Source organism: Anomaloglossus baeobatrachus, chromosome 4 (genome assembly GCF_048569485.1).
Source record: "Anomaloglossus baeobatrachus isolate aAnoBae1 chromosome 4, aAnoBae1.hap1, whole genome shotgun sequence".
Taxonomy (NCBI): domain Eukaryota; kingdom Metazoa; phylum Chordata; class Amphibia; order Anura; family Aromobatidae; genus Anomaloglossus; species Anomaloglossus baeobatrachus.
In genome coordinates, this window is record NC_134356.1 from 238,393,328 (window position 1) to 238,417,436 (window position 24,109).

The window sequence follows — 24,109 nt, forward strand, 5'->3', positions numbered from 1 at the left end:
TGCCTCATCGGTCCGATTTTTGGACAGATAGCGCTCGGTCTGAAATCTTGGCTGTCTGTACGAGCCCTAAAGGTGAGGGAGCCATATTCTTTGACACAGACTGCATTGAGGGCTCCTTTCTGAGAGGAGTGTGAGGCTAGAAGGGCTGCACATTTCCTCAGCCACAGCTGTGCCGTCGGCTTGTGCTCAGTTGCTGACCCCGGCTCCCTGCTTCAGCTCTGACTGGAATGTGAGGAGAAGGAGGAGGACGGCCTGCTCCACCCACATGGGCTTTCCCTCACACAAGAGGAGAGAACAGGGGATGAAAGGGCCTCTCACATCAGCCTGGTAACTGCTGCCCGTGAGCATCACATAGGCGAGAGGACGGAAACCGGAGGAACATGGCACTAGGACGGGTGAAGCAGCATCCTGGCAGCAGGCACTGCGCGCCTCAGGGCTCACTGGCACCGCTCCCCAGGCACTGCGCTGAGTGAATGGGCAGAGCATTGTAGCAGCAGTCAGGGCACACTTCGTCTGGGCATGGGCAGCAGTGCCACCCATGTGTGATAGGTATCAGCTTTCCTGATCTCATCAGACTGCCACCTGGGCACACACCAGTGTATAGTCCATGTGCCAAATGTGCAGATGCAGTAGCCACTCACTCTGACCAGCGAAGCCCTAGAGACATGGATGGAGATGCTGAGGTGGACAGACTGGAGCCCAGTGACGATGACAAGGGGCCAGACATTGGCACTGTGGGCATGGTGGAGCAGATGAACCTGTCCTCCCCATCACATTCACCTTCAGAGGAGGAAGGCACCCCACAGCTGGCACTAAAGCAACATGGGGTCAAGAGGCACCATCACAAGCATAACCTGAAGCACAGGTACGAGCTGCTGGAGACCCTGGGCAAAGGCACCTATGGCAAAGTCAAGAGGGCGATAGAAAGGTTTTCTGGCCGAGTGGTAAGTGTATCCCTCAACTTGTATGTAAACTTGCTGCCACTTGTGTGCACCACACCTGATCCCCTGCATAGTGGTCTCATTGTGACCGGGGCCATTGTGGCTCACACACAGGCTGGCACCTGCACTTTCCAGAGTGATACGTGCCCGTCTGCCCACACATGCAGTTGTACATCACCACCTTTGAAGGCTGGTCAGATGCTTTCACTTTTTCAGGAATATCCCTATAACTTCTTATAACTAAGTGTAGCTACTGTATGATGAAGAGCAGTGATGAGCGAGCACTACCATGCTCGGGTACTCGTAGCGAGCAGTCGGATGCTTGGATGGGCTTGAGTCCTCTAGTATAATGGAAGTCAGTGGGGAGCTCGAGCATTTTTCCGGAAGATCTTCCATTATACTCGGGTACTTGTGTCGAGCCCATCTGAGCGACCGATTGCTCGTTACGAGGAGTACCGAGCATTGTAGTGCTCGCTCATCACTAAGGAAGAGCTTAGGCTGCTTTCACACATCCGGTTTTGCAGTGCCGCTAAATCCGGCTCTAAAACCTATGCAACGGATGCGGTGATAAAACCGCATCCTTTGCATAAGTTTTTCCATGCGGCCCGTCCGGTTTTTGCCGGTTGTGGCACGCTACTGAGCATGCGCAGTGCAAAAAAACACATCCGGCGTCCATAGGCATGCATTGGAAAAAGCGCCGCATCGGTAGGATGCGGCTTTTTTCGCCGGACAAAAAAACGTGCCAGGCAACGTTCCATCCGGCCGCCGCATGGGCTAAATATGCCGCATCCGGCAAAAACCGGACCGAATGCAAGGCCATGCGGCACAATCCGGCACTAATGAAAGTCTATGTGGAAAAAACGCAACCGGCGGCAAAAAAAAACAGTTGCGTTTTTTCTGCAAAGAGCCGGATTGTGCCGCACAGCAAAAACCGGATGTGTGAAAGCAGACTTAGCCATTTTCTGTTCTCTGATTACTCAGGTCCACATCCTTGTGGATTCAATGGCATGATTCTGCTTGCTGTCAGTGAATGGGAAATGTTTTTACACCCATGGCCGCACAAACCTATACCCTGTCCTGATAATATGTTACTATGTGGAGGACGTTTTCCTTCTGGTACAGTATTTACAAAATCTCTTGCCTACACTGGATACAATTGTAGCAACATCTCCGCTCTGGATATAAACAACAGTCTGTTCACTGACATGAAGCAGAGGTTTTGGCTGGTGAAGACTCGAGCACTAAGCATATGGGACTTCGGTATAGGACGGTGACAATGACCCTCTTTTAGACATGCTTCTGTATACTAACATATCCCATGAGGTCTCACTACTATCTAACCTTCGGACCCAATGGGGCATCAGGCAGAGCTGTGCGCTGTATTGGCACTGCTGCCCTCAGCATGGTGACTTGTATAATGCCAATGATTCAGCGTGCCTGCAAAACAGGGGGTGTCAGGTGAAAGCATCTAAGAGATATTTGCAGTGACGTCCGGCACTTAGCCTCCCACATGCCTGAAGGGATGGCTGGAGAACAGGGGAACGTTAAGTGTATTTTGAGATAATCTAAATATGTTGCCTCTGTTGCAGCCAAACATGCATGGTACAACCTATTAAATCCTGTTGATATAACGGTCATTCCATTGTTATCAGAAGAAAAGCGGATCTGTCCCCAGATTTGACAATACAAAAATAGATATTTTAGACCTGATGAGACCGGTATACTCACTTTGAAAAGTCCCGTCAGAATGCTGTATAATCTTGTGTAAAGATTGTCCTACCTAATATTAAAATGAACATTTTTTTTAAGCTGGACTCTTAAAATGCTCCTTTTATTTGAGGTGTATGAGGTCATAGTGACAAAGGATGTTCACAGTAAGTACACCAGCCTCATTAGGTATGAGATGTGTTTAATAACTTGTACATTTTGTATTCGCTTTCTATAACATATTTATGTTCACATTCAAAGGGAAAATTGGAGTAAATGAAATGGGCTTACTCACAAAGACAACTCCAAATGGAAGCTGGGGTTGTTCTGACTTTTAGGCCCTGCAGCAAAGTGCTGTCTTCTCCAGTTGCCAATATATTTCAATAAGGTGTGACCAATGTACATGGATGATTTTGTGAGTTGCTGTTTATTAGCAGCTCCCAAATCTGGCTCATAGGGCAGTTCAGCTTTGACCCCCAAATCAGTAAGACATCCTTTACAGTCAGAACATTCATGGAGATTGGTAGAAAGCTACCCAACATAAGTACTCTGGGGCCATTGTGCTCTGTTGTCCATCCTCATTACCAGGGATGGCAAGTATATATAGTGAAGTCACTACATCTACGATTGTGAAAAAAGCCTGCTATGTCATAGTCTCCTTACCACAGTTATTCATTGCACTGCTATTACTTTGTACTACAACTAATGCTATTTCTCCGGTGTAGAGGGCTACAGGTGGTCATACACATGAGAATATGATTGCCTTATAGAGGTTGGCCATTACTTTATCATTGATGTCCTATCCTGAACAGCTGATCGGCCGGGGTCCGACACACTGCTCCCCCACCGATCAGCTATTCTCTGTATTGGCGGCAGCAGCCTGTGGCTGGAAATATTCAGATCTGTAGCTGCCCGATCCACTGATAGTGGCCGGATACTGCACATCCGCCGTCTACTGTATTCATATCAGAGGAGGCGATTAGGTCAAAAAAGTATAACAACTTTATTATTACAAATGATTGCCAACTGGCAGAAAACCTAAAAACAGTGGCATCACATGTATTAATATTGTGTGCAGTGAGGGCAGGTATCAAAGTACAGGTATTACAATATTAATGTTGAGGCCGATTAAAGGCATACAAAAATGTAAAACCAATTCATAATACTAAAGCTGAAAGTTGTTAGAAGAATTCAAAAGGGTTGGAATATCATATCAATTTGACATCAATAGTATAACCATACAGAGAAAAATCCACAGTTATCAGCCTGCACGTGTACAGTGGTATTGACAGTGGTATGTAAAGTAAAAGTTTACATGTAAAAGTGGGGGAAGGGGGGGGTTTAAGTGGGGGTATAAGTGGAGGTTGAAGGAGTGTACATGTGAGGCATATACAAGAAACATTTTTTATGAAGCATGTATAAGAGTTGAAAGAACTATAGTGCAGGGAGTAGCTGTGGCAAAAATTCAGCCAAGATTTAGGTATAAAAGAAGAGACATATAGAGAGGTTTTTTACCTGGACACGGAGATACCAATGCTCACATGTGATGCCAGCCCCGACGCGCACGTTTCGGCATCACCTTCGTCAGGTGGACCCCCTGACGAAGGTGACGCCGAAACGTGCGCGTTGGGGCTGGCATCACATGTGAGCATTGGTATCTCCGTGTCCAGGTAAAAAACCTGGACACTCTTATACATGCTTCATAAAAAATGTTTCTTGTATATGCCTCACATGTACACTTCTTCAACCTCCACTTATACATGTGTACACACACTTTGTAAACCCCCCCCCCCCCTTCCCCCACTTTTACATGTAAACGTTTACTTTACATACCACTGTCAATACCACTGTACACGTGCAGGCTGATAACTGTGGATTTTTCTCTGTATGGTTATACTATTGATGTCAAATTGATATGATATTCCAACCCTTTTGAATTCTTCTAACAACTTTCAGCTTTAGTATTATGAATTGGTTTTACATTTTTGTATGCCTTTAATCGGCCTCAACATTAATATTGTAATACCTGTACTTTGATACCTGCCCTCACTGCACACAATATTAATACATGTGATGCCACTGTTTTTAGGTTTTCTGCCAGTTGGCAATCATTCTTAATAATAAAGTTGTTATACTTTTTTGACCTAATCGGTTCCCTTTGAATTTTTTGTTCTGTGTTCGGTGCCTAGTTATGTTACCGTAGGTCAATCACATCCATATGACCCACACACTATTATTCTGAATATGTACCAATTTCTTTACACCTTAACTATTTAGTGTGGTGCACGGTCATTTTCATTGATCAAATTTCTGTGTTTTCATATCAGAGGAGGCAGATGTGCAGTACTCGGCCACAACCACTATCAGAAGATAGGGCAGCTCCAGAACTGAGCATTTCCGGCTAACTGCTGTAGCAACAAAAACAGCTGATGGACTGTGAGCCCTCGCGGGCAGGGTCCTCTCTCCTCCTATACCAGTCTGTTTTGTACTGTTAATGATTGTTGTACGTATACCCTCTTTCACTTGTAAAGCGCCATGGAATAAATGGCGCTATAATAATAAATAATAATAATAATAATGGACGGGGGTATTGGACCTCTGCTGATCAGACAGTGATGACCTATCCTAAAGATGGACCTTCAATGTTAAAGTAGCGGAAAACCTCTTTAACCCACCTGACTTAAGCAGGACCATCTAGTTATCCAGTTGGTATGGACTTCTGCTGACAACAGATGTCAGTGGAGAGAAAGATCATGCAGATGGATTCTTAGGGAAGATAAGTAAATGCCAGGGATGTTTGGCGGCAGCTTATTCCCTTTTCCCTATTTAGAACACATATAGGCACTGTCGGGCAACAGGGATCTATTGTGTATGGCCCAGCCAAGTGTGGTAGGCACCCCACTACACCAATCCAGATTTTATATATAATATAATACATATATATATATATATATATATATATATATATATATATATATATATATATATATATATATATATATATATATATATATATATATTTATATGTATACATACACAGTATGGACCAAAAGTTTGGACACACCTCCTCATTCAAGAGTTTTCTTTATTTTCATGACTCTGAAAATTGTAGATTCACAATGAAGGCATCAAAACTATGAATTAACACATGTGGAATGAAATACTTAACAAAAAACTGTGAAGCAACTGAAAAGGCCACCAAAAGGTGGCTACTTTTAAGAACCTACAATATAAGTATTGTAGGTTCTTAAAAGTAGCCACCTTTTGCTTTGATTACTGCTTTGCACACTCTTGGCATTCTCTTGATGAGCTTCAAGAGGTAGTCACCGGAAATGGTCTTCCAACAGTCTTGAAGGAGTTCCCAGAGATGCTTAGCACTTGTTGGCCCTTTTGCCTTCACTCTACGGTCCAGCTCACCCCAAACCATCTCGATTGGGTTCAGGTCTGGTGACTGTGGAGGCCAGGTCACCTGGCGTAGCACCCCATTACTCTCCTTCTTAGTCAAGTAGCCCTACACAGCTTGGAGGTGTGTTTGGGGTCATTGTCCTGTTGAAAAATAAATGAGGTTCAACTAAATACAAACCGGATGGAATAGCATGCCGCTGCAAGATGCTGTGGTAGCTATGCTGGTTCAGTATGCCTTCAACTTTGAATAATTCCCCAACAGTGTCACCAGCAAAGCACCCCCACACCTCCTCCTCCATGCTTCACAGTGGGACCAGGCATGTAGAGTCCATCCATTCACCTTTTCTGCATCGCACAAAGACACGGTGGTTAGATCCAAAGATCTCAAATTTGGACTCATTAGACCAAAGCACAGATTTTCACTGGTCTAATGTCCATTCCATGTGTTCTTTAGCCCAAACAAGTCTCTTCTGCTTGTTGCCTGTCCTTAGCAGTGGTTTCCTAGCAGCTATTTTACCATGAAGGCCTGCTGCACAAAGTCTCCTCTTAACAGCTGTTCTAGAGATGTGTCTGCTGCTAGAACTCTGTGTGGCATTGACCTGGTCTCTAATCTGAGCTGCTGTTAACCTGCGATTTCTGAGGCTGGTGACTTGGATAAACTTATCGTCCGCTGCAGAGGTGACTCTTGGTCTTCCTTTCCTGGGGCGGTCCTCATTTGAGCCAGTTTCTTTGCAGCATTTGATTGTTTTTCTGACTGACTGACCTTTATTTCTTAAAATAATGATGGCCACTCGTTTTTCTTTACTTAGCTGCTTTTTTCTTGCCATAATACAAATTATAACAGTCAGTATATTCAGTAGGACTATCAGCTGTGTATCTAACAGACTTCTGCACAACACAACTGATGATCCCAACCCCATTTATAAGGCAAGAAATCCCACTTATTAAACCCGACAGGGCACACCTGTGAAGAGAAAATAATTTTTAGTGACTACCTCTTAAAGCTCATCAAGAGAATGCCAATAGTGTGCAAAGCAGTAATCAAAGCAAAAGGTGGCTACTTTGAAGAACCTAGAATATAAGACATATTTTCAGTTGTTTCACACACTTTTTTGTTAAGTATATCATTCCACATGTGTTAATTCATAGGTTTGATGCCTTCAATGTGAATCTACAGTTTTCAGAGTCATGAAAATAAAGAAAACTCTGTGAATGAGAGGGTGTGTCCAAACGTTTGGTCTGTACTATATATATATATATATACTAGAAGGTGGCCCGATTCTACGTATCGGGTATTCTAGAATTTACGTATTGTGTAGTTCATGTATGATTTTTGTTATATATATATATATATATATATATATATAGAGATGTTGTTGTGTGTAGTTACCAAGTGTTTGTATAGGCGCTGTACATGTTCTGGGTGTTGTCTGGGTGTGACGGGGGGTGAGAGCGGTGTTGTATGTGTGTTGCGTTGTTTGTGGAGCGCTGTGTGTGTAGCGTTGTGTGTGTGTTGCGCGGTTTGTGTGTGTGTGGTGTGTTTTGGGGGAGGTATGTTTTGTGCAATGTGTGTGTTGTGCGGTATGTGCGTATATTTGTGTGTGCCGCGGGGTTTGTGTGTTGGGTGTTGTGTGTGTGTCCAGCGTTGTCTGTGTGTGTGGGTGTCTGTGTAGGGCAGTTGATTGTGGTTCCCAGTGTGTGTGTGTGTGTGTGTGTGGTGTGTTGTGCAGTGCGCGCGCGCGTGTGTGTGTGTGTGTGCATCAGCCTCTCTTCTCTCAGCCTACCTCTCCCAGCCTCCCTCCTCCCAGCCTCCCTCAGCAACAGCCTCCCTCTCCCAGCCTCCCCAAGCATCAGCCTCCACCAGCATCAGCCTCTCTCCTTCCAGCCTCCCCCAGCATCAGCCTCCGCCAGCATCAGCCTCTCTCCTTCCAGCCTCCTCCAGCATCAGCCTCCCTCTCCCAGCCTTCCCCAGGATCAGCCTCTCTCCTCCCAGCCTTCCCCAGCATCAGCTTTCCCCTCCCAGCCTCCCTCAGCATCAGCCTTCCCCAGCATCAGCCTCTCTCCTTCCAGCCTCCCTCAGCATCAGCCTCATCTTCCCAGCCTTCCCCAGGATCAGCCTCTCTCCTCCCAGCCTCCTTCCTCCCAGCCTCCCCCTCCCAGCCTCCCTCAGCATCAGCCTTCCGCTCCCAGTCTCCCCCAGCATCAGCCTCCCCAAGCATCAGCCTCCACCAGCATCAGCCTCTCTCCTTCCAGCCTCCCCCAGCATCAGCCTCTCTCCTTCCAGCCTCCCTCAGCATCAGTCTCCCATTCCCAGCCTTCCCCAGGATCAGCCTCTCTCCTCCCAGCCTCCTTCCTCCCAGCCTCCCTCAGCATCAGCCTTCCCCTCCCAGTCTCCCCCAGCATCAGCCTCCCCAAGCATCAGCCTCCACCAGCATTAGCCTCTCTCCTTCCAGCCTCCCCCAGCATCAGCCTCCCCAAGCATCAGCCTCCACCAGCATCAGCCTCCCTCGTCCCAGCCTCCCCCAGCATCAGCCTCCCCCAGCATCAGCCTCTCTCCTCCCAGCCTTCCCCATGATCAGCCTCTCTGCTCCCAGCCTCCTCCAGCGCGCCGTGCTCCTCTGCCGACACTCACACACCCGATCGCATCCACTCACACACACCCGATCGCATCCACTCGCACACACCCGATCGCATCCACTCACACACACCCGATCGCATCCACTCACACACACCCGATCGCATCCACTCACACACACCCGATCGCATCCACTCACACACACCCGATCGCATCCACTCACACACACAGACACTGACGATATCGCACTTAGGCGCTCATACTCACAACATCAGGAGATATCACATGCCTCTGGCCATGTGATCCTCCGTCAGGTCCTGGAAGGTCACAACAGCACAGTATCGAGGCCGAGAAGCAAGCGATATCGCCGGATGTTGTGAGTATGCGGATGCGATGTGAGGTGTGTGTGAGGTGTGTGTGAGGTGTGTGTGAGGTGTGTGTGAGAGTGAGTGTGATCTGATGTGTGTGTATGTTTGTGTGTGTGCGTGTGGATCTTCCGCCGCAGCAGGCAGCAGGACCTTGATGCGCTTGTGTGGCGCCCCTGAGGCTTCCGTCGCCACAGGTCATTGCACCCCATCTGCGGTGTGATGCCCCATTCTGGGGGAGGAAGAGAGTGAACTCCGGTCCCCTGGTAAATTCACACTACACCCATTGCTAGGGACACACAGGACCAGGGAAAGTGGCAGGCAACCCTCCCATGCTGCATGCTGAGAGGGGCTGTAAGACCCATCCCTGCTCCCATAGGCTGGTAGCTTAGCAACTGGGGAGGTGGGAGGAGCCACCAGAGAGCAGATAGAGAAAGGAAGGTCAAGCTAGTTTCAGTTTACCTCAGGGAGTGAGAGAAGCAGCATGTAGTTGGAGGAGAAGAACGAGAGAAAGGAGGGAGGAGGAGGCCTGCTGAGGCAGGCAAGGAGGAGAAAGAAGAGAAGGAAAGAAAGGGTCGCAGGGCCGCGGGTAGTCCTGTAGGTACCACGAGCTGTCCTTGTTGGGTACCGAAGCCGAGGGCCCAGAGGCGCTACGAGTAGCTGCAGGCTGCGGTGGCCTGGTCCACAGTGACATCGGTGGAGTGATTAAGCTGCGACAGGGGACGGTCCCTAGAGACTGGAGGAGTGAAAAGACAATCTCCAGACAGTAAAAACCGAGGCCCAGGGAATTGCAAGCTCCCAGGGCCAGAACCCATAGCAGACCTTCAGAAAAGGGGTAATCAGCCGACAGGTGACCCCCCAGCCTGGAGGCTGTAATGGAGGCCAAGCCAAAGTCCATCTAACTAAGGCAAGGCTAGTGAAGACAGCCGAGAAAGAGACACTAAGAGAGAGGGTACCGGATTTCACACTCTGAATCACCCAGAAGACGGAGGTCCCTGACAGCGGTCCCAGCAGTCCAAGGGTTCTGCCTGCCCTGACAAGAACCGTGAGTAAAAGAACTTGAACTGCACCTCTGAAGTTGCCTCAGTTATTTCATCTGCATAGACATTTACAAGCACCAACTGTGCCCCGGGCATTGCTCCACCTGTGGGGAGCAGTACTACCATTGCTGCCATAATATCATCCCGGAGGCCTCACACAGCAGCGGCGGCTTATTAGCCGCATACCACAGGTGGCGTCACGAACACAAACTTAAAGTCATCCGCCACATATTCAACTGACACCCACCAGGGCCACGGAGCCGGGCCCAGCCACCACTGACTACCACCGGACTAGTCCGGCCCGGCACCGGGTGTCCCATAGCCCTGGGGTGGGCGAGTCACTTGTAACCATGCGAGCATGGTTACCAATGTATCAATGTATCCACACCACTCCCGTGCGAGCGGGGGCCGGGGAGCGGGGGCCGGGGGGGGAGGGAGTACAGTACTCACCTCCGTGACAGCCGTGTCAGTTCGGGAAATGCGCGGGGGAGGGAGGGGGCGGGGCCAGAGCTAGCGTGCATTGCGTGAGGGGGGCGGGGCGTGGCGTGGCCGAATTGCCAATGCCTGCAGGGTGCCGGGGCGAGAGGCCAATCTGTGGGGGGGCGGAGCCTGGGCGAGCGGCTGGCCAATCCGTGTGGGGGCGCAGCCTGGGCAAGCGGCCAATCCGTGTGGGGGGGCGGGGCCATGGCGAGCCCAGCGGCCAATCAGCTTTGTGTCACCGTAAGGACACAATTTCGGAGCATGACAGACAGACAGATAGACAGACAGACAGACAGACAGACAGAATAAGGCAATTATATATATAGATATATATATATACATATATATATATATATATATATATATATATATATATATATATATACATATATATATATATACTGTGTGTGTGTGTGTGTATACAGTGCCTACAAGTAGTATTCAACCCCCTGCAGATTCAGCAGGTTTACACATTCGGAATTAACTTGGCATTGTGACATTTGGACTGTAGATCAGCCTGGAAGTGTGAAATGCACTGCAGCAAAAAAGAATGTTATTTCTTTTTTATTTTTTTTTTAAATTGAGAAAAGTTTATTCAGAGGGTCATTTATCATTCAACCCCTCAAACCACCAGAATTCTGTTTGGTTCCCCTAAAGTATTAAGAAGTATTTCAGGCACAAAGAACAATGAGCTTCACATGTTTGGATTAATTATCTCTTTTTCCAGCCTTTTCTGACTAATTAAGACCCTCCCCAAACTTGTGAACAGCACTCATACATGGTCAACATGGGAAAGAAAAAGGAGCATTCCAAGGCCATCAGAGACAGGATCGTGGAGGGTCACAAGGCTGGCAAGGGGTGCAAAACCCTTTCCAAGGAGTTGGTCCTACCTGTCTCCACTGTTGGGAGCATCATCCGGAAGTGGAAGGCTTATGGAACTACTGTTAGCCTTCCACGGCCTGGACAGCCTTTGAACGTTTCCTCCCGTGCCGAGGCCAGGCTTGTCCGAAGAGTCAAGGCTAACCCAAGGACAACAAGGAAGGAGCTCCGGGAAGATCTCATGGCAGTGGGGACATTGGTTTCAGTCAATACCATAAGTAGTGTACTCCACCGCAATGGTCTCCGTTCCAGACGAGCCCGTAAGGTACCTTTACTTTCAAAGCGTCATGTCAAGGCTCGTCTACAGTTTGCTCATGATCACTTGGAGGACTCTGAGACAGACTGGTTCAAGGTTCTCTGGTCTGATGAGACCAAGATCGAGATCTTTGGTGCCAACCACACACGTGACGTTTGGAGACTGGATGGCACTGCATACGACCCCAAGAATACCATCCCTACAGTCAAGCATGGTGGTGGCAGCATCATGCTGTGGGGCTGTTTCTCAGCCAAGGGGCCTGGCCATCTGGTCTGCATCCATGGGAAGATGGATAGCACGGCCTACCTGGAGATTTTGGCCAAGAACCTCCGCTCCTCCATCAAGGATCTTAAGATGGGTCGTCATTTCATCTTCCAACAAGACAACGATCCAAAGCACACAGCCAAGAAAACCAAGGCCTGGTTCAAGAGGGAAAAAATCAAGGTGTTGCAGTGGCCTAGTCAGTCTCCTGACCTTAACCCAATTGAAAACTTGTGGAAGGAGCTCAAGATTAAAGTCCACATGAGACACCCAAAGAACCTAGATAACGTGGAGAAGATCTGCATGGAGGAGTGGGCCAAGATAATTCCAGAGACCTGTGCCGGCCAGATCAGGTCTTTATAAAAGACGATTATTAGCTGTAATTGCAAACAAGGGTTATTCCACAAAATATTAAACCTAGGGGTTGAATAATAATTGACCCACACTTTTATGTTGAAAATGTATTAAAATTTAACTGAGCAACATAACTTGTTGGTTTGTAAGATTTATGCATCTGTTAATAAATCCTGCTCTTGTTTGAAGTTTGCAGGCTCTAACTTATTTGCATCTTATCAAACCTGCTAAATCTGCAGGGGGTTGAATACTACTTGTAGGCACTGTATATATATATATATATATATATATCTATATATATATATATATATCCTATTTGTAGTCAGGGAGAAAACGGATTCTGCACATGAAGAACATGAATCATTTTAGTGCATAAACAAGTTCCGGAGCTGGCCTGTTGTTATAGCAACATGATGTTTTCTGCCAGAGGTATTGTATTGTAATGCATGGCAGTGTGAGACGATGTGATTATGTGATTATGAGATTCGTCAAGTAGAGAAACCTATCATAACCATGGATTCAGCATCTGATACAGAGCATGTGCGTTGTAGACAATGCTGGGATTTTTGGACTGACCTACTTGGCCTGAAATGATGTACACATCGAGTCCTTCTGGTAATCTTTCTGTTCTCTCTGTGATTTTTTTGGGGGGATAAAACGTACACAGAAAAGGTTATTCAAAACAACAGCATTTTCACTGAAGGCGTTCATAACATTTAATTTTTGGAGAACTAAGCTGGGACCTCCTCTGATTTGATGTGATCATCAGCCCCATGCTTATTAGTGACCATTTTTCCAAGCCACATAATGATGAGAAACAAGGCTATTCTCAAATACCTTGTGTTGCCAATAGTACCTGTGAGTGGCGCTATTAAGATCCGCTCATTCCCTTCTCATGACCCCTTGGCTCCATGACCTCTGGGATCCGGTGATGTCACGTCAACTTCCAGTTGACCTAATATCACCGGGCGGGCAGCAGTCTCCCTGAGTGACTGGGCTGTGGATGGCTTTTCACTGCTCATCACAGCCCAGCATCGCTCCTGCTTGCTGACATGTGCAGCGATCGTGCCTGGCTGCCGGTAGTAGCAGGCAGGCATTAACCTGACACGATCCATGACGTACCAAGTACGTCATGTGTCGTGAAGAGGATATAGGGGTGAGGTGAGATAGCTGTTGTATAATAGCTGCATGATATGTATGGCCACCTTGAGATTTTAGTAGACACTATTTCACTGATGCCAGAAGAGATAGTGATATGATTTTTCAGGATATTTACTTTTAATAATTTATACTATAGTCATTATTTTAATATAAAATGGTATGTTTTAGTTCTGCACCTTCACAAAATACAGACAGTCTAGTTTCTCTCGTCTGAGGGTTTGATCAGTCCATGGAAACCAAATCCAAGGCCAAGTTACTTGGTTTCCGATGTGCCTCCTGATGTGTGTAGCTGCTGTATGTGTACAGAGTCTGTCACTCAGCAGTTGGGTAGAGTTGCTGATTTGCCATGTGCAATGTCAATTAGAATACATCGTCAGAAGAGTAGACTAACATTTAGTTCTGTACAATGGCAAGTTACTCAATTTGCAAATGAAGGGAACAGTTTCATGTATCCTAGTGTATGAGGTGTACACATAAGGTATTAAATGTAGGGTTACACAGAGCTAATCCTTTTTCTAGATAACACAGACTATAACATTTTACATAGGCAGTAGCTTTTCTTGGATATTATACATTCCATAATTTGCATGATGTCACAGAGCAAATATGCGACCTAAGCTATTGTTATAGGTGAAATACAAGTGATTTAATATAGAAACATTCCCTTTCCAAGTATTCTAATTCTTTATGTTATTCACTGGCATTAAATACTTGTAACACTTAGAATAGATTTTGTGTGATGAAAGGTAGGGGGCCCATTTCCAGCAGACGTGGTGGAATTGCAGAAACGGTCTGTGACTTTTTTCAGAACTATTTTTTTTTTAACTCTTACCTTACCCAAGCTAGAAATTACATAAACCCATTCTGCCAGTGGTGCAGACACATCCAATCCAGCGTCCAGAGGTGGTGACTGGAGCAATACCGGTACTACCACCGTTCCCAATTTAGGCTTTTTGTTCTTCCATCCTCTGACCGAAGCATTTTAGGCTTTTCTTAAGTAAATTTATAAACTCTTTTCCCATTACTGCACATATCCTGCCCAATTTCTGCTAATTAAAGCACTCTAGCCCTGACCCACTCTAATCCTAAAAGTGACACAATTTTGTTCTTTTTACTCAAAATAGTTGCATGATACTGTGATGCTCTTTCCTTAATATACATTATCTTTATAACAAAGGTCTCTTTTTGTGGCATACATCTCCAAATTCCCTGCAAAGACACAGACTAAAGGGAAGCTGTCTGTCGATTTATGTTGCCCAAGCATAAAATACCCGCAGTCTCCCTTATTATATACATACAACTAAGTTTTACTCTGAATGTCTCTGGAGTTTCAGACAAACATGGTTTGAAAAACAAGTCGAACACGGAGAAGATTCTGTTGGGTTCCTCCCTATGTAGGAGCTGGAGAGACAAAAATGGCACAAATTGGGTCTCAGCCGCGTGGAAATCTGGTTGGAGATGAGATAAGAGGTTGCTCACCTGGAGTGGTTGTGACCGTCACTACCACTGTAGAGGCACGCAGGAGAGACTCCTCAGCTGTTGTAGTCCCCATAGCTGAATGTTCAATGGAATAGAAGATGAAGGGGTTAACCCCCGTGCTGCCATATGAAGTATCAGACTGGAAACTTTTTGGGAAAATATGGTGATTTATTTCTATGCGTTTCGGAGCAGTAGCTCCTTCTTCAGGATTACAAATGTACATCAATGATTTATTTCATCCTTATGAAAGGGCTATTGCTCTGAAATGCGCATAAATAAATCACCTCACCATATTTTCTAAAGACGTTTTCAGTCTGATACATCATACGGCAGCGCGGTGGTTAACCTCTTCACCTCCTACTCCCTTTGAGGGTTCCTCCCTCTGACGTTTAGCCTCCCAACTGGGCTTGATTGACAGGACTTTCTCTGTGTTTTTGTTTTTTTGTAATAATTTTTTATTTTCGATTTTAGTTTTATTTTTTTTTCTGTAAAAGATTAGATTATGGAGGCAGATATGTTGCTTTAACTAGGATATGCTTTACAATAGCTACACGGATCAAAGGAGCATAGTACAATAAATGGGATATGTTTATTGACTTCTATGGGAGAATTTTCTAGGCATGCTCTGATCTGTGCAGAGTCCATTTCCTACAGTCAACTAAAATAGGATGCACAGAGACTGGCTCTGTACCACCTAACCCAGTCATATGAACATGTAACTACTGCAGACAATCACTGGCTGCAGCAGTGATGCACTGTTCACTGTTACAGACATTTTGCTAAGCCCATTCCTGCTGGAGGAAAACGATCGGATAACAATGGGGTGCATGGGCAGCGATACAATGAAGCAGCGGGGGAACGGCAGGTAAGTATAAATTGTTTATTTTTAGAATATGCTAGGCTTTTTTTTTGTGGACAACACCTTTAACATAAAAGCTTGATTTATACTCTATGTGATTTTCTGATAGCAGCCTATATATTTGATAGGAAAGTGCTATCTGAAGGCAATAATGACGGTGATCAGATCACAAGCGGTTTCAGGCTATAGTCCAATTATTGGTATGGCTTTTGGAGACAATTGTGCAGTATCAACAGATATTCATATTTATCATATACTTCCATGTTACCCTAGATCACTGGTCAAATTATTTTTGCGTTAATTTGAACTTTTATTAAAAGATAATTGTATTACACATTCGAGCAGATGGGAGGAAGCCTCTAAATAATGTAAAATATACTTATGCATTATTCATTCGTTCTCATTACAGCCAACCAAACAAAACTCTGCTTCTGTTATTCACAATTGTCCAACACTACTCTGCGATCATTGATGGGTTCCATTTTCCTTGATGTTTTTTCTTCATAGCCTAACTATCTTGGTGAAATCTCTCACCTTGCTCGTCAGTCACTGCTCTGCAGTTTGGTGGAAAAATGCCAATTTAAGACATGAATCTTTAAGGACATGTTACAGCCAAGATCCTTATGTTTTGAGGAGATTTTCCACCAAATCTTCATAGTTATCTGCTCTTGAGTTTCCCAAAAAATGAGTTACCACTAGTGTGAATGTTACCCATGCAGCCTTTTCCTTGGCTGGCAGAAACTCCTCATCTTGAATAAGCTTACGACTCTGAGGTCCAATAAAGACTCTTTTCTTTATTTTTGCTTCACTCAACCTTGGAAATGTATCAAGGAGATACTTGAATTCTTTTTCATTTTTATCCATTGCCTTTACAAAGTTCTTTATTAGGTCAAACCTGGTATGGAAAAGTGGTATCAAAATTTTCTGTGGGTCAGCAAGAGCTGGATGCATGACATTTTTTCCCCATGGCTGAAGTGAATGTCGGAAAGTCCAGTCTTTTTTTTTTATTGTAGTGATAATTTTTTGCATGACTATTCCACTCACACAAAAAGCAGCAGTACTTTGTGTATCCACCCTGGAGACTAGGGTAACCACCTTTAAGTCACTATAGAAGGGCCAGAAATGTTGGTCATAGATCGGGTACCTCAACCGCTCTTTCATGTAGTCATAAGTTTCTTTCATGTGGACTGCATAACCAACTGGAATTGAAGGTAGCGCACTACCAGTAAGAAGGCTTTTAGGCTTGTTTTGGAAATAATGATGAAGAGCCTCCATTCTTCTGGATTATGAATTATCTTCAGAGCTTGCATAAAACTGTTGACGTTGTTGCATGGCAAAAGATCACCCTCCATGAAGAAGTATTGGCCAAGATGTTAATCATAGTTGCGGAGCAATGATATCCGAACATTGTTCTCCAGGAGATTCCGCTGCTGTAGACTGGAACCAAAGAACTCAACTGCTGTTTCATGCTGCCATAGGTTTCTTTCATGTTGACTGCATAACCAACTGGAATTGAAGGTAGCGCACTACCAGTAAGACTGCTTTTAGGCTTGTTTTGGAAATATTGATGAATAGCCTAAATTCCCCTGGATTATCATTTATCCTCAGAGCTCCCCTTAAACTGTTACTATTGTTACATGACACAAGATCATCCTCCACGAAGAAGAATTGGTCAAAATCTTTATCACAGTTGCAGAACAAAGAAATTCGAATTATGCCCACTAGGAGATTCCACTGCTGTAACCTGGAAGCTAAGAGCTCAGACTTACTACTTGGGCAGTTCCAAGTCTCTAACAAGATTGTTCAGTTCACTTTGTGCTATAAAGTGTGGTTCAGTTGAGGTTGTTTCTGGTGCTTTTGTAAATGGCAGTTCTTTGTTGGTGATACTGGGCGTATTGCAAGAGGAATGTATGAATGCTGTAAAGGCCACAATTTTTCTGTAAGCATGCATGTCATAAATAAATTCACCCTTCTCTGGATCCTAGAAATTAGAGCCAATCAGCAAATGTAAGCATCATATTCATTTTCAGCCAAAATTAGTTGAGTTCAACTGTTTTTGTCTCTCTTTGGCTATAGAGCAGTGAACTTGACATATACACAGTTATAACTTTTTTTTTTTAAACAGTTATCACTTGGTGTATATATCACTGCCTATTTGGAATAGTCCATAAAAAGGCCCAGATCTCTCAAACCGTAGAATGGATTTTAAAAACCCCGCAATAAATGGCATACTCAGGAGAGAATAAAATACCAGCAAAAATGATCCACTTTTTGGCGGGTCCTATTTAAACTAGCTCATTGTTTATAAAAGTAAATTATACCTTTTGTGTTTAAAAAGCACTAGAAACCTCTTGTATGATTCTTAAAGTCAGTTTTATTTATGTGCACATTCAGTGCTTTGTCCATAAGATATCCATTTTATTTCTTATTTTATTATTCTTACATTTATGGCATCCATTATCGCAATTTAACTATTGCTGTCAGGACAGTTCCTGAACAATAGAAAACACAGCACTTCATTCACTACTCTGATCCCAGAGCAGTGCAGATCCCCTTCTCACTGAATGGTCTCCTGTATAGGTGCCCAGAAGTGAATGTGCTTGATCTCATCAATCATAGCAGCCCTACATCCCAGGCCCTGCAGCTGAATACACCCATCAGATGCTGCACTCATTGTTTGCCCTGAGGATGTAGCATATGGTAGTAGATTACCAAAGATGTTAAATCTGATCTTTAGCAATCATGCATGAGGTTTCGTAGCCAGATCCAATTTGTGTCAATTTCTTCACTGCAACTCATAATGTGTGTATTATCCCCACATGATTGTATGCATTCCCAGCAATATCTGACCATAGTCCTGATTAGATGACAGACGGTCTTGTGGAGGATTATTTTTCGGACTGTAAGACGCATCGGACCATAAGATGCACCCTTGTTTTAGAGGAGGAAAATAGGAAAATAAAATTTTAAGCAAAAAATGTGGTCATGACACACTTTTAGGCTATGTGCCCACGGGGACAGTGTCCTGCAGTTATATCCACAGGACATTCCGCCAGAGCTCCCAGAAATCCGCAGCACAACTTTGTCTGTTTCCATGCTGCGGATTATTTGCGGAATGTCCTGCGGATATAGTGCGGGCATTCTGCATTGAGGATACAGTACCATGGCTTCGGCACTGCATCCTCAATGCAGAACAAGTGCTGAGTGATCGGGTGTTCATACTTACCTCCATCACGCAGCACCTCGCTTTCCGGCAGCCGTGTCACTCTGTCAGCGTCTGGTGCACGGTGCTGGAGGTGGGCGGGCCTGCACTAGCTCCGGCTGTCACATGACTGGAGCTCGTGCAGGCCCCGCCCACCTCTTCCTTCCTGTACATGGACCCACCGCGCTCCTGTACACCGGACGGAGAAAGTGACTCCGGTGAGGCAGGTAAGTATATGGGACCCTGCGGAGAAATCCGCAGGAATAATTGACATGCTGCTGATTTTTCCGCAGGGAAATCCGCATTATTTCCGCTGTGGAAAAATCCGCAGCGTGGGCACAGCACTTCCCAAATGCCATAGAAATGGCTGGGGAGTAGCTGTGCTGCAGATTTTTGAAAAATCCATGGAATTTCCGCGAAAAATCCGCGGCAAATTCCGCGCATTTTCCGCAGCGTGGGCACATAGCCTTATGGGGCGAGGATCTGCTGCTGACACTGTTATGGGGCTTTATGTCCCCAAATTCTCTACTAAGGTACCCCATCCTGGTAATGATCCTCCTGCCTTGTATATGATACCTATCCTTGTGTATATATATGTCCCTCATCCTGGTATATCCCCCATCCTGATAAATACCCCCATCCTGATAAATACCCTCATCCTGGTATAGACCCCATCCTGATAAATACTTCCATGCATGGGGGTATATAGCACCACATCGTGCTATATACCCACATCCTGATAAATAATAATAATAATTTTATTCATTTATATAGCACTATTAATTCCACAGCGCTTTACATACATTGGCAACACTGTCCCCATTGGGGCTCTAGAGTCCCTATCTGTATGTCTTTCGAGTGTGGGAGGAAACCCACGCAAACACGGGGAGAACATACAAATTCCTTGCAGATGTTGTCCTTGGTGGGATTTGAACCCAGGACCCCAGAGCTGCAAGACTACAGTGCTAACCACTGAGCCACCGTGCCGCCCATACCCCCACCCTGATAAATACACTCATCCTGGTATAGCCTCCATCCTGCTATATACCTCCATCCTGATAAATACCCTCATCCTGGTATAGCCCCCATCCTGATAAATACCCTCATCCTGGTATAGCCCCCATCCTGATAAATACCCCCATCCTGATAAATAACTTCATCCTGGTATAGCACCACATCGTGCTATATACCCCCATCCGGGTAAATGACCTGCATCCTGTGGCACACAAAAAATATAAACGTTTATATTCACCTTTCCTTGCTCCATGCAGCATCGCTCGTCTTCCTCTCTGTGCCGGCAGCAGCGCCGCTGACCTTTGTGGAGCCGCGCGCACAGCGATGACGTCATTACTCTGCGCACCGCTCTCCACACACATCAGCAGGCCGGCAGACAGGAGGACATCGCAATGCTGCAGGGAACAGTGACCGGTGAGTATATCGTACTTATTCATTGCCCCCCGCGCTGATGATGATGCGCGAGGGGTAGTGAATATAACCACACATGATCACTTCAGGCTGTAGTTGCCAGGGATGATCACGCGGGCCGGCTATTAATTATGCGCACATCCCCCGCCCATCATCCCACCCACTTGTCAGCGCCGGCTTCAACGCTAAGGGATGATCGGCGGGAGGATGCAGTGCATATGAAATGAGCGGACCCAAGTGGTCATGGTAGGCACTGCTACAGCCTGCTCATGCCGCCGATGACCCGCTCAATCGCAGCACCCTCATTCCCCGCAAATGGACTTTGAGCCCTACATTCCGACTATAAGACGAACCCCCCACTTTCCCCCAACATTTGGGGGGGAAAAAGTGTGTCTTATAGTCCGAAAAATACGGTACTTCTAGACCTGAAAAAGGACATCACTAAGCTTCTTGACAGTCAGTGGCACCACTTGGCGGATCCAATGATGCATAATGTTTCATAGGTTCTCAATTAGATTCAGTTCTGGGGTATGGGAGGGCCAGTCAATAGGATCAATACCTTCATCATCCAGGATTTGCTGACATACTATGGCTACATGAGGTCCTGTATTGTCCTATACCAAAAGATGTCTAGGGCCAATTTCACTAGCATAACGTCTCACAGTGGCTCTGAGGCTTTTTCCCCAAATCCAACAGTAGTAAGATTACTTTTGATTATCACGTAGATCCTGCAAAGATATTCCTCACAAGATCATTATTGGCTGCCAACCTTGCCGACTTGCTGAAGGATGTTGCAGGCGGCAAAGGGTTCACAATGGGGTCTCCAAACACTTTTAAGTCTGTCACATGCTCAGTGTGAACCTGCACTCCTCTCACGTGTAAAGATAATGGTGTGTCAATTGTGGACCTGTCAATTTTGGTGTTCTCTAACACTTATCGAGATGCATGATGCTGGGCAATGAGCACAGATCCCATTACAGGACATTGGGCCCTAATGCCACCCTCATGGAGTCTGTTTCTATCAGGTACATGCCCTAAATATTTCAAGATAATCACTAAACATGGAACTTAACCAAGGAGCAAATATAGTGGGCTTTTAACTAGGTGAGTTTTATTCTGTCTCCAATTGACAGACTCATATTTGCATGATATACAGAATTGTCCCCTTTTGTAAAGATGGCATTGAGTTGTGAGATTTCTTATGCTATTGCAGAGTGCTTTCATTATTGTCACTCTGGTTGAAATGCCAATTTGTGGGGGTCTGTGATAGTCTTCAGCCTTTAAGATGGAATGTGCCTTTCAATACAATTTTAGTCTAATTCTTGTAGCTAAACAATACAAACAATAACTATGCAGAATTCCAGATGTATCTTGAAATAAAACATGTAGCCAATAATATTGTAATAGCTCTGTTTAGGATTAAGCCATTATTGAACAGTAACGCCTAAATCCTATGGGATTAGCAAACTGTGTTATTATTAAGTCTATTTTTCTTTTCTTCAGCGCTCTATTGGGAGACCCAGACGATTGGGGTATAGCTACTGCCCTCTGGAGGCCACACAAAGCACTACACCAAAAGTGCAAGGCCCCTCCCCCTCTGGCTATACCCCCCCGTGGTATCACGGGTTCTCCAGTTTTAGCTTTGTGTGCGAAGGAGGTCAGACATTCCATGCATAGCTCCACAGATTTTAGTCAGCAGCAGCTGCTGACTGTTTCGGATGGAAGAAAAGAGGACACATATAGTGTCCCCAGCATGCTCCCTTCTCACCCCTGGATGGTGTTGTAAGGTTGAGGTACCTATTGCTGGTACAGGGCTGGAGCCTGACATGCTGTTTTCCTTCCACATCCCCTGGTAGGGCTCTGTGGAAGTGGGATCCTGCCGGCCTCTCAGCTCTGATGCCGGGCTCCATCCACAGACCCATTAGAACCTGATGGATTCGGAGCAGGAGTACGATCAGGGACAGGCCCTGCATCATACAGGTACTCTGTGTCCCCGGCAGGCACAGACACACTCCGGGCTGGCTGGGTGTTGTAGTGCGCCGGGGACCGCAATGTTGGAGTTAGTGTCCCTACAGATTACTGGGGGATTGTTTGTGTTTGGGAACGCAGCGCCGACCCCCTCTGGACCGGGCGGCGCTGCTGTGACTTGTGGTGCGCCGGGGATCCGCCGTCCGCGCTTTTACGGCGGCGGCGGTTATAAATTTAGTCCCCGGCTTTTTGGGCCTAGGACGCCGGCAGCTCCGTTTCGTTCCCGCCCCCACCCTGTCATTCAGGGTAGGGGAGAGACGCTGTTCGCTAGCAGCGACGAGGGCTGGAGCCTGTTTTACATGCTCCAGCCCTCTCACTTGGCACAGAGGGAAGCAGGCTTCCCGCTCTTGGCCAGGAACGCCCAGGGCCCGCCCCCCTTCCTCTCTCGAGACGCCGGCAGCCATTACATGCATGCCTGGCTGGAGGAAGGACGCAAGGCTCTGGGAGACCTGGACTAGGGGCTATCTGGCGACCACACACCCGCTTTTTAAGCGGGCGGTAAGCGATTTTTCTGTGCTGGTCCCTCTAGTGCCTCACTGTGTATCAGTGTACTGGGTACAGATATATAGTTATTGTATTACTTGCACTGTGAGGTGCGCTTCTGGCTGCATATCCCAGATCGCTCTGTGGAAGCAGCAACATGTCATCCTCAAAACGCAAGGCGGCCAAGGCAAAAAGGGCTGTGTATACTGCGTGTGCTGCATGTGGGGCTAATCTACCAGCAGGCTCCGATGACCCCCATTGTGTGCAATGCTCCGACCCGGTGCTGCTTCGCCAACCGGAGTCAGGAGAGGTAGCGACCCAGGCTGAGACGCTTGTAAGTTCTGCCCCGGTGACAGGGACAGACTTTGCAGTTTTTGCAGATAATATGTCTGTATCTATGGCAAAAATCCTTGAGACCTTGCAATCTATGCATGGGGCGCAGTCTCTGGGCACGGCGAGGCCTCTGTCCTCAGGTCCCCCTTACTTGGAATGTATCCAGCCCACAGGGGGGTCCCCGGCTTCTCAGGCCGAGGATTATGACTCAGATGATGGCCCCAGCCACCCTAAGCGAGCTCGCTGGGAAAGACCCTCGACGTCTTCACACTGCTCAGGGTCTCAGCGCAATCAGTCTCCCTGTGATGTGTCTGATGAGAGTGATCAGGAATCCACTCCTGGAACCCCTCTCAACCTGGATACCCCGGATGGGGATGCCATGGTAAACGACCTTATCTCAGCCATCAATAGGCTGTTGGATATTTCTCCCCCAGCCCCTTCAGCAGAAGAGGCGGCTGCGGAGCAGGAAAAGTTTCGTTTCCTTTATCCCAAGCGTAAATTGAGTGCTTTGTTAGATCACTCTGACTTCAGAGAATCAATCCAGAAGCACGACGCTCACCCAGAAAGGCGTTTCTCTAAACGATCTAAAGATACGCGTTTCCCTTTCCCCCCTGAGGTGGTCAAGCGCTGGACACAGTGTCCAAAGGTAGACCCCCCGATTTCCAAACTTGCAGCTAGATCCATAGTTGCAGTGGAGGATGGCGCTTCACTTAAAGATGCCAATGACAGACAGATGGACCTTTGGTTAAAATCTGTCTATGAAGCTATAGGCGCGTCGTTTGCTCCGGCATTCGCAGCCGTATGGGCACTCCAGGCTATTTCAGCTGGCTTAGCAAAAGTGGATGCTATCATGCATCCAGCAGTGCCGCAAGTGGC

At 46.3% G+C, this 24,109-nt stretch overlaps 1 protein-coding gene across 1 annotated transcript in view; it reads left to right on the forward strand.

Annotated features, from left to right (window-relative positions):
* The first annotated feature begins 263 nt into the window (after positions 1-263).
* NUAK1 (NUAK family kinase 1) overlaps positions 264-24,109 on the forward strand; it is a 156,965-nt gene continuing 133,119 nt past the window's right edge. Inside the window, exon 1 of the mRNA XM_075344752.1 lies at positions 264-944. Within this exon, the coding sequence (XP_075200867.1) occupies positions 666-944 (279 nt within the window). The 5' untranslated portion in view covers positions 264-665. The remainder of the gene's footprint in view (positions 945-24,109) is intronic.